This window comes from Ctenopharyngodon idella, chromosome 24, assembly GCF_019924925.1.
Source record: "Ctenopharyngodon idella isolate HZGC_01 chromosome 24, HZGC01, whole genome shotgun sequence".
NCBI classification, from domain to species: domain Eukaryota; kingdom Metazoa; phylum Chordata; class Actinopteri; order Cypriniformes; family Xenocyprididae; genus Ctenopharyngodon; species Ctenopharyngodon idella.
Genome location: NC_067243.1, coordinates 3,517,389 through 3,528,888, shown reverse-complemented (window position 1 = coordinate 3,528,888; position 11,500 = coordinate 3,517,389). Strand labels below are relative to the sequence as shown.

Genomic DNA, 11,500 nt, shown 5'->3' with positions numbered 1-11,500 from the left:
TCATTGTTGTTCTTTTGTCTTGTGTGATGATGAAGATTGTGTTCTGTTCTGCTCTCAGTCATGAAGTGTTAAACTCACAGCACTATAAACACTCTCAGAGCACTGAAGCATGTGTGACAATGCAAAGAAGTGGGCAGGATTTACAACAGCGCATGCTGATAACAAACTAATAAACTCTCTACATATAAGATTTGGTATTTCAGTGGTCTACTTTAGACATTCTACTGACTGTAAGTAACTTTACAACTACATGTCAACTTATTCTACTTAACTGAACCCAAACCTAACAGTCTACTACAGTCTACTAATACACTAATGAGAGTTAGTTGACATGTAGTTGACAAGTTACTTATAGTTAGTAGAATATCAAAAGTGACCCTCGAAGTACAGTGTAAAGTTTTTACATTCAGATTGATGTTGATGAATCATTTTGTAATAACTGTACTGTACATATTGATTAATTGTAAAATATTTTTAATTTTAATTTTTAATTATAAAATGTTTTTTTTTATGTTTTGCAGACTGATAAGACACTAGTCTTTGACTTTATGAACATCTGTCAGTGTGGATGAAGCATTTTCAGCTTTCAGTGCTGCTGTAGAAATAATGTAAAAGCATGTTAATAATGAGAAACAAATCAATTTTACTGTTTTTAGAGTAAACCAGAAATTATGAACATAATGGTGTTTGTGTCCTGATGTCCTGTTATGTTCCTGATGGTGTTCATCAGGACTCATAATCAGGTCATGTGACACTAGATTAAACAATGTGCTTATGAAATGTTCAGAATTATTGATTAATTTATTTGAAGCTGTAGGTTTTTCTGTGAATCATGATGATTGAGCTTCATATGAACAACAGAAGATCATTATGAGAAACTCCACAACATCATCCATGATAAAAGAGGTCAAAGGTCACCTCAGAGGTCACAGATCATCAGATATATTTCTTTACACTGTTACAGTGTTACAGTATATCAGCACACGGCAAGAGAATGAATTCGATTTCATTAGATTGTATCACTGTGGTGGACTTTCAGTGGAGGAACTAAACTGGTGCTCGGTAAGTCTGTCTATTTAATTCCTTTTAAACAAATATAATTTAGATTTTTTAAAAAGAACAACATTTATTAATTATAATTAGTATTAGATATTGTGGTAATGCCTTACTTGAATGCATGTTATAATGCCTGATATCTTGTTATAAAGTATTGAAAGATAAAATGCATTATAATATTTCTAGAGTCCTTGTTAGATCTGAAACTGGTTGTTTGTTTTAATGCATTATACTTTCTAAAGTTGTAACAATGAATAGATTATATTATAATGAGGTATAATGTGGTTACATTATTCACAGTATCAGACATGCATTATGATGTGTATTAAAATACATAATTCATCAAAAATACTTAGTAACATTAATTTAAAGTGCTGATGTATAAAGCATTATAAACATATTCGTAATGTACATTATAATGCATTATATATTTTCATAAATAATTATAACCAAAATTTAAATACAGTGTCATATTTGCAGATTCTGAAATGCTTTTTTTTTTTTTTTTTTTCTAAGACATTATACTTTCTAAAGGTGTGTTCAATGAATAGATAAGTATTATAATGTATTATAAATATGGTTACAATTAATCATGAGATCAAACAGTTCATTATAAGGTGCATTAAAAAAACAAAAAAAATGCATTATATATAAGGGGTTTAAGTAAAGTGTTACAAAGTGTTTTATGATTATATAATGTAAACATTCAGAAATGTCATGAAAATCAAATGGAAAGCATCACGTCCAGACAGCAGAAGTGACTGAATTCAGTCTGTTCAGTTTGATTGACAGGGATCATATATTACACCTAAAACATGATGATCATATTAAACACTGACTCATTCTCTTCATAAACACAAGATTGATGTTGATTTAGATGATCTAGTGTTATTAGTGTTTGTCTGTGATCAGTGTTGTGTGTGATTGTGTTGTATGAGCAGCTGCAGTATCTCTCAGCTGTATCAGTGCATCACTGTGACGTCTGACTGACCGAGGTTTTTGTACCACTCTTTATCACTGTGTGAACACCCTAGTGCTGCCTGGATAGTGGAAACTCTGACAGTAATAATCTCCTGTATCTTCAGTCTGGACTCCACTGATGGTCAGAGTGAAATCACTGCCAGATCCACTGCCACTGAATCTAGATGGAGTTCCAGTATAACGGCTTGTTGCATCATATATGAGGAGTTTAGGAGCTTCTCCAGGTTTCTGTAAGTACCAGTGTAAGTAATTACCACTATACACTGCACTGCTGGTTTTACAGTTTATTCTGACTTCTTGTCCTGGTTGAGCTGTTATTGATGGACTCTGAGTTACAGTGTACTGTCCTCTACACTCTGAGAGAAAGAACAAGAAGAAGAAGAAAATAATAATAATACAATTATAAATACTAAAAAATTATCAAATTATCAAAAAATTATAAACATTTAATATTTCAAGAGAATAATTGTAGAGCTGCGTTACACAAACCTTGAGCGATCAGTGTGAGAGTCCAGATGAAGAAGGTGATTTTGTTCATTGTTGCTCTTTTGTCTTGTGTGATGATGAAGATTGTGTTCTGTTCTGCTCTCAGTCATGAAGTGTTAAACTCACAGCACTATAAACACTCTCAGAGCACTGAAGCATGTGTGACAATGCAAAGAAGTGGGCAGGATTTACAACAGACAAACTAATATACACTAGAGTCACACTATGATCATTTACATTCTCACTAATGTTATTTTTAGTTAGTTCAGTAGTTTTTTTTATTTTTTTTTATTCTGACCACTGAGACACTGAGGATCAGTGTTGGGGGTAACATTAGTAATCAGATTACTTTTTTCATGTAACTAGTAAAGTAACGCATTACTTTTAAATTTACAACAAAATTTTTTAAATAAGTTACTCAAGTTACTTGTTTTCCCATGTATTGACTGACAGCTCTCCTGTCCTCATGCTGAGAGAAATAAAGTGCAGAGGTGTTGTGTGTGAATGATGGTTATTGTATAGACTAAATGTGAATATGCATTTACTCATCTCACTTACACAAAATCAGAGTCAGTATTCCTCAAAATGAATAAAAACAGTGAAATGCAATCTTGAAATGCATTTATTTTTTTATTTTTTTTGCTGAAGTAAGAGTGTTGAACTTTCTTCTCCTGCATCCTATTCTTCTGCAATCCAGAATGGCAGCACAGCCTAAAGGTTTGTTTGAGCTGCGCCCTCTACTGTACAGCTGGGAATTTGCATTTCCTTCAGTCTGAGGCTTATTAATTTCACTTTTGGTGTGAAATGAAACTTTTTTGTAGTTATTAAAAACAAGCAAGCCCAGCCCAGCTGAGAAAAAGTAACACAAAAGTAATGTAATGCATTACTTTCCACAATTAGTTACTTTTTTAGTAACGCAATATTGTAATGCTGAGGATGTGCAGATGAACGTCCATCTCTGTGTCCATATTCAGTCATGTGACCAGTTTGACTGACAGTTTGACTCTGGCTTTAATAACACAACTGTGATTGGTTTATTCATCACCAGCGCTGAGAAATTTACGAGGAATCATGTGACCAGGTCTCTGCTGCATAATGTGAAATTTACATACATACTATTTACTATATCAGAATAATATTGTGACGAGCAGGGCGGGGCGAGAGCCGTGAGAGAACAGCACCAGGCCGCTGGAGTGATTGCTAAGGAGCGTCACCTGTGCATTGCACCGATCTCGTATCTCTCATGGAGGAGCAACGACAGTGAAGGATGAGAGAGGACCAGGCCTGGACTTTATGTTATGTTTTTATTATGTTTGTGTGGGCGGCAGTCGCCCGTGAGGGACTGCCGCCATTTTACTTTCATTTTGTATTTATTTTGTATTAAAGTAATGTTGAACATTTGCCGGTTCCCACCCTCCTTCTTCCCACAACGATGAACTGTGTTACAAATATCTATGAACTTTAAGGGAGTTAACTAGTTAGCTGAGGTTTGGGAGCGGGGCCGCGCCTCAACCAATCACCTGACTTCTCAAATCCTACAGTACTGTTTGTCTTGTTCTCTTGAACCCTCCCTACCCCCTCTCTCTTATCCATTCAACCATCCTTATCATCCCCTCTTCTCTTCCTTTCCAGGTTGTATCGGGGGTCCTAATCACTCGGCCAACATTTAACTGAGACTCTGGGCCGCCAACACCAGACGCCAGATCAACCTGACTATCATCCCTTTCATCTTCCCCTTCATCCTCTCCCTATTTATCCCTAACTTTCTTCAGTAAATAATTCTCCAACATTCATGGATGTGGTGTGGTCCATGATCATGAAATGTCCTTTAAATCGAAAAGGTAAAATATGAGAATCATTATTACTTTGGTCATCTTTATTGACATGTTTTAATTCAATGTTTAAAACAGGATGTTTAAAAAACAATACATCACTATTAAATGTAAATTAGTAGCTTTATTGTAAATAATAATAATAATAATAATAGCTCTTCTGGGCAGTGGATCAGTATGACTTTGTCATCATGCTGTGTGCCAGAGATCTCCAGTGCTTCTGGCACTTTGCTCACTATGGTGAGAGCTTCTACTTACAGTTCATGGAAAGACATTGTTCTGCATTTAAATATTAGTATGAACTTGAATGGTTTGAATGTTTCAGCTCAGTATGTGTGTGTTCAGGTCCAGCTGGTGACTGTGTGGCCCTTGATAGACATCTGTCTGTGATTGTTAATGCTCCGAGCGGATTAATAATCGGCACAGCTGACGATGAAAGTGCTCAGATTGTGTTCAGTGTTGAGGAGACTGGTGAGTCTCACCTTGATACGTGTTTTAGTACATCTGCTGCCCACGTTATGAACAGAAAAATCATCTGTTTCTAGAACTCAAAGAGGATTTCATGTGGACCATGCAGTGAATCCCAGACAGAGAATAATTCACACAGAAATTAAAAATTATTGTTGTTTATAAAAATGAATGTTGTTAATGTGTGTTTCCTTTTTTCATGAAACATTAAAGGAAAAATTATACAAAATTAATTAATATCAAAGTACCATATTAAAAGTCACACTTTCAAACTCCAAAAATTACAAACAGAAAAAGTTGAATGAATGAATGAATGAATGAATGAATGATCATGTGTATCTCAGCAGGTTTTTATCAGATGTGCTTCAGTAATTTCCACAGTCGCTTTGGGATCGTGCAGGTTTTCCTAAACTTTGGTGTGTATTACAAGGGACAAGAGAAGAAAAAGACAAGAGAAGAAAAAGGAAGAAAAGAAGAAAAAGAAAGAAGAGGATATGAAACAGATAAACATTTCATTGTCCTTTATTGGGGTAAAACACAGCTGCATCTAGCAGAAACAAACGCATCCTTACTGTAATGTGGGCGACAAACCCCGCTGTTAACAAACACTAAACCTGCGACTGCTTCATCTCCATTTATAACCTGATCTCCAGTAATTATTTGAGTCATACACGACTGTTTCTTCAACATCAGACTTTTTAAAATGTGAAAAAATGTGAAATGGGTTTATTTATTTATTGTTCCACAATAAATAAACACTTCCACACTTCCACAAATATCATGTCGTGCGACAAAGTAATCTTAATCTGAAATCACATACTCTCTTCAGTAGGCACTTATTTTGAACAAGTAATTACTTCACGATCGCTAAAAAAGTATGTTCTGTATAGTATGAGTGTGTATGAATGTAATCTGGACGTACTACATCTGCCATGTTGTCATTATCTTCAGTATTACTCAGAAGTCTTTCAAATATAATTAATTCAAAGTGATGGTGCTTTATGTAACGTTGTCTAGCGTACGATCCTGTTTGACATTTGTGCTGGCTACTGTTTACAGGCCACCAGGACACCATACAGACTTTATCATAGAAACATTCAGACTGTGAATTCAGACATACTTCTGTTGTAACATACTGTTTTTCGCCTACTATATAGAGAATGTGAAGAATGTGATTTTGCATGCAGTCACAGTCTTAAAGGAAAGGTGTGTAAAACGTCTCGGTTACGTATGTAACCCTCGTTCCCTGAAGGAGGGAACGGAGACGTACGTCAGTAGTGACCGACGAATTGGGATATCGCTAGAGAGCCCTATCAGCTTCGAGTGAACTACAACAGGCCAATGGAGTTGGCGTGCGATATTTGCATAATGCGCACCGCCCCCGCCAGGTGGTATAAATAGGGGAGCAGATGCAATCGCACTCTGTTTTTCGCTGAGGAGACAATCTAGTCCGCACTACAGCGAGGGTACAGCAACTGTGGCGACGGGACGTACGTCTCCGTTCCCTCCTTCAGGGAACGAGGGTTACATACGTAACCGAGACGTTCCCTTTCAGTCGGTCACGTTCGACGTACGTCAGTAGTGACCGACGAATTGGGATCCCAAATAAAGCGCCACAGTATGAACCCCTTCCAGTGCCCAGCGCAAGCTCTAGCCACCCGGCGCACCAGTGGGACGGGGAAGGGGGCGAGCTTACGCCGAGAGAGTCTACTGCTGTTCCGATATACCCACTAAGTAAACTAGACTACACTGGGGAAGCGAACCCGTAGGGGACGCTGCGGAGACCACTACCCACCCGTAGGGGAGGAATTTACGTGGAGAGTACACATATGGACTGGCCGTGGGCAGTACGCATATGGAGTCCCTGGGATGGCTCCACCTGGGTAGGGGGAGACTCATCTGACAGGTGACAGCAGAGCTGGCTCTGCTAGGGAAAGACACGGGCTCGCCGTAGGGAGTTGACCGTGGACAAATACACACATGGGACCGCTCACGTGGAGGGGTCACGACATGTGGAACCCAGCCAAACGTCAACGTCGGTGACGGAGGTTTGGCCTGGCATCAGACACTCCGCAATGTCCGAGCCGAAGGGGGAGGCGGAGGAACTCGACAGGGTTCGCCAAGCGGGGAACTCGACTGGAGTAAAAAGGATGCACGTATCCGGCCCAGGGGGCGGGAGTGGCATTGCAAGCCGACACTAGAACGGGCTCTTCGCGTCTACCGGCTGGTGGAAGCGAGTACACGGGAAGATACCGGTTCTACACAAAGGCTATAGAATCTAGCGAACGTGTTAGGTGTCGCCCAGCCCGCAGCTCTACAGATATCTGTCAGCGAGGCGCCGTGCGCCAGCGCCCAGGAAGAGGCCACTCCTCTGGTGGAGTGGGCTCTCAACCTGAACGGGCAAGGCACGCCCTGGGACTCGTACGCCAGGGCGATGGCGTCCACTATCCAGTGGGCCATCCTCTGCTTGGAGACAGCCTTTCCCTTCTGCTGGCCTCCGTAACAGACAAAGAGCTGATCTGAGGTCCTGAAGCTTCGCGTTCTGTCCACGTACAGGCGCAACGCGCGGACGGGACAGAGCAAAGCTAGGGCTGGGTCTGCCTCCTCCGAAGGCAGCGCTTGCAGGTTCACTACCTGGTCTCGAAAGGGAGTGGTAGGAACCTTGGGCACATATCCAGGCCGGGGTCTCAGGATAACGTGAGAGTCACCGGGCCCGAATTCCAGGCACGATTCGTCAACCGAAAATGCGTGCAGGTCCCCTACCCTCTTGAGCGAGGCCAATGCAACCAGGAGGACGGTCTTTAGGGACAGTACTTTTAACTCGACTGATTGCAAAGGCTCGAAGGGACGACCCCGGAGAGATGTAAGAACCAGGGTCAGATCCCAAGAGGGTACAGAGGGGGGCTGGGGAGGATTCAGTCTCCTCGCCCCCCTCAAGAACCTGACGATCAGATCGTGCTTCCCTAGCGATTTACCATCAACTGCATAGTGATGTGCGGCGATAGCAGCAACATACACCTTGAGGGTGGAGGGAGACAGCCTTCGCTCCAGGCCCTCTTGCAGAAAGGAAAGCACGGTTCTGACCGAACATGATCGGGGGTCCTCTCGCTCTGGTTGAGAGGAACACCATTCGACGAATAGGTTCCACTTCAGCGCATAGAGGTTCCTCGTAGAAGGAGCTCTAGCGGAAGTGATGGTGTCTGCGACCGCTTGCGGGAGATCACTCAGAACCTCCGCGTCCCGTCCAGGGACCACACATGGAGTTTCCACAGGTCGGGACGCGGGTGCCAGAGGGTGCCCCGTCTCTGAGTCAGGAGGTCCTTCCTCAGAGGAATGGGCCAGGGAGGTGCTGTCGCGAGGAGCGTGAGGTCCGAGAACCAGGTCCGAGTGGGCCAATATGGAGCCACTAACAAGACCTGCTCCTCGTCCTCCCTGACTTTGCACAGGAGCTGTGCGAGAAGGCTCACTGGGGGAAACGCATATTTGCGTAGGCCCCGGGGCCAGCTGATTGCCAGGGCATCCGTGCCGAGCGTGCCGCCGGTCAGGGAATAGAACAACTGGCAGTGGGCAGTCTCCGGGGAGGCGAACAGATCTATCTGTGCCTCGCCGAAGCGCTGCCAGATCAGCTGGACCACCTGGGGATGGAGCCGCCATTCGCCCGGAAGCGGAGGCTGCCGTGAGAGCTCGTCGGCTGCACGGTTGAGCACGCCTGGGACGTGAATGGCACGAAGCGACCTCAGATGCTTCTGACTCCATAGCAAGAGATGGCGGGCGAGTTGCGACATACGGCGGGAGCGTAGACCACCCTGATGGTTGATGTACGCAACGGCCGCAGTGCTGTCCGAGCGGACCAGTACGTGCTTGTCTGTCAACAGCTCCTGGAAGCGGCCCAGTGCAAGACGTACTGCTAGCAACTCGAGGCACTGCTAGCAACTGAGGTGAGCTAACACCATGTCCCTGTGTTCGCACAACTGCTCCCGCGAGCTGGCCAGGATGAGCCAGTCGTCGAGGTAGTTGAGGATGCGAACGCCCTGTTCCTTGAGCGGAACAATGGCCGCCTCCGCAACCTTCGTGAAGACGCGGGGCGACAGGGCCAGCCCGAAGGGTAGGACTTTGTACTGATATGCCCGACCCTCGAACGCAAACCGTAGGAAGGGTCTGTGACGAGGCAGAATCGAGACATGAAAGTACGCGTCCTTCAGGTCGATCGCTGCAAACCAATCCTGGGGACGGACGCATTCGAAAATGCGCTTCTGCGTAAGCATCTTGAACGGCAGCCTGTGAAGGGACCGGTTCAGGACACGCAGATCCAGGATTGGCCGTAGCCCACCGCCCTTCTTTGGTACAATGAAGTAGGGGCTGTAGAACCCTGACTTCATATCGGCTGGAGGGACCGGCTCGATTGCATCCTTCGCCAGGAGGACAGCAATCTCCGCCCGGAGAACAGGTGCATTGTCCAGGGACACCTGAGTGTAGTGGACACCCCTGAAGACCGGGGGACGCCGGGCGAACTGAATCGCATAGCCGAGTCTGATAGTGCGAATGAGCCAGCGGGACGGGCTGGGGAGCGCTATCCAGGCTTCCAGACACCGAGCCAGCGGGACCAAAGGCACCACAGACGCACCGGGGGTGGGGCAGCGAAGCAGAGTGCTGGAACCCGACTCGGACGGCGCAGCGGCCCGAAGTGGGGTCAGACTCTGCGAGGTGACAGTGTGAATGGGAGACGGCTGGGGGGCGGCCTCGACCATCACACTGGGACCTGCTGGCGAAGTGAGAGTGGGCTGCGAGTGGCAAGGCGGAGCCTCGCGCGCTGACAGCCACAGTCTCTTGTGACCTGGAGGATTGGGAAACTGCTCTTTTTGTGATGAAGTGGGTACCGCTGGACTCCGGAGAGCCAGCGGCGGGACAGACAATTTCACAAATTCCCCCCGGCCCTCCTCCGGGGGTGGGAGAGACGATGGAGTCCTCTCCCGAAGAGCAGGAACCTTCCCCTCCAGGTCGCCCGTCTCAGGGTCGCGTCTTCCTCGACCTCTTGCCACCTGGCTTGGCCTGAGCGGGCTGGGCGCCGCGTCCGCGACCGGCACCCTGCTGTTTGGCTGGTGTAGGCTGCTGCTTTGCCAACTTAGCAGGGGCGGAGGACGACGCAGGCGGGCGCCCTCGGCGACGAGCGGGCTGAGGCTGTGCTGCCGGCGGCGGGGTGGAGGCAGCAGCGGACCGCCGGGGCAGGACGTGTTTGATAGCCTCAGCCTGCTTCTGGGCGGCAGAGAACTGCTGGGCGAAGCTCTCTACCGCGTCGCCGAAAAGGCCGACCTGTGATATGGGGGAGTCCAGGAACCGATATTTGTCGGTATCCCTCATATCAGCAAGGGTCAGCCAAAGGTGGCGTTGCTGGACCACAAGCGTGGCCATCACCTGACCAACAGAACGTGCCGTCACCTTAGTCGCCCGGAGGGCGAGGTCCGTGGCGGCACGCAGCTCCCCAAGCAGCTGCTGGTCAAGACCTCCCTGGGGCATTTCCATCAACGCTTTTGCCTGATGAACTTGCAAAAGGGCCATGGCATGCAAGGCAGAGGCAGCCTGTCCGCAGGCTCTGTAAGCTTTCTCTGTCAAGCCTGACGAGAATTTACAGGCCCGGGATGGGAGACGCGGCTCACCGCGCCAGCCAGAGGCCGTTGGACACAGTTGCATCGCAACAGACCTCTCGACTGGGGGAATCCGCGTATATCCCCTAGCCTCCCCGCCATCCAGGTTGGTGAAGGCTATAGGGCGTCCGCCAGGACCTGGTCACCTCATCATGCACCTCCGGGAAGAATGGCATCGGGGCGGGGCGCTGGGGACCAGCGCGGGCCGCCCCGAGGTACCAATCATCGAGCCGAGAAGGTTCGGGACACGGTGGAGGGTTCCAGACGAGCCCGACCTTCTCGGCAGCCCGGGAAAGCATAGCCGTCAACTCAGGATCAGGCTCGGACAACGCTACGGTCCCGGAGGGAGGTAACGCAGCCGAGTCTTCATCTCCCGAGGACTCTTGCTCACCTTCCGATGCCGCGATCGACATGCAGTCATCCGCCGGTGCTCCGAAAGAAACGGCTGGTCGCTCCGTAGAGGGACCAGCACGCTCAATCGGCAACACCACCGGTTGCAGTGAGGTAGAGGGGACAGGGGCCCGCGGAGCGGTGCTCGGCGGGGAAGCCCTGACCGTGATCCTCAGATCACCCTGCCTACACGCCGGCGCACCGTCACCCCGGCCGAAGCCAGAGAAAACGGCGGCACGGGGCATAGGGGAGGGGACCCCCGCTTCCTGAGAACCAAGGAACGAGAGTCTCGATCTCAACACTGCAATAGTCATGTTCCCACAGTGAGAACATGAACTATCCACAAAAGCTGCTTCAGCGTGCTGAACGCCCAGGCACGATTGTGGCCGTCAGCGGGGACCAATGAACGACCGCATCCAGTAACGCACAGACGAAATGACATCTTGAAAAAGACGCAGGGTTCGTCTGTGAAGCTCTTTTAGGAGGGGAAAAATTCAGCTCTCTTGTGCTGAAGCACACAGGGAGTGTCACGATGTGTTCGGGTACACCACTCCCCGAACACAACGGAGGAACCAGCCCAAATCGCAACAGACCACAATGCTGGGAAATGGAAATTGAGTGCTGTAAAAACAGCAGTTGAGAGCT

The 11,500-nt window shown here is 47.0% G+C and overlaps 1 gene segment (V, D, J or C); it reads left to right on the top strand.

Moving 5' to 3' along the window:
* The first annotated feature begins 870 nt into the window (after window positions 1–870).
* The window catches only part of LOC127507698 (immunoglobulin lambda constant 7-like), an 82,294-nt gene continuing 71,664 nt past the window's right edge, over window positions 871–11,500 (top strand). The window contains 2 exon segments of the C gene segment in view: window positions 871–906; window positions 1,014–1,062. Coding sequence covers window positions 871–906; window positions 1,014–1,062 — 85 coding nt within the window.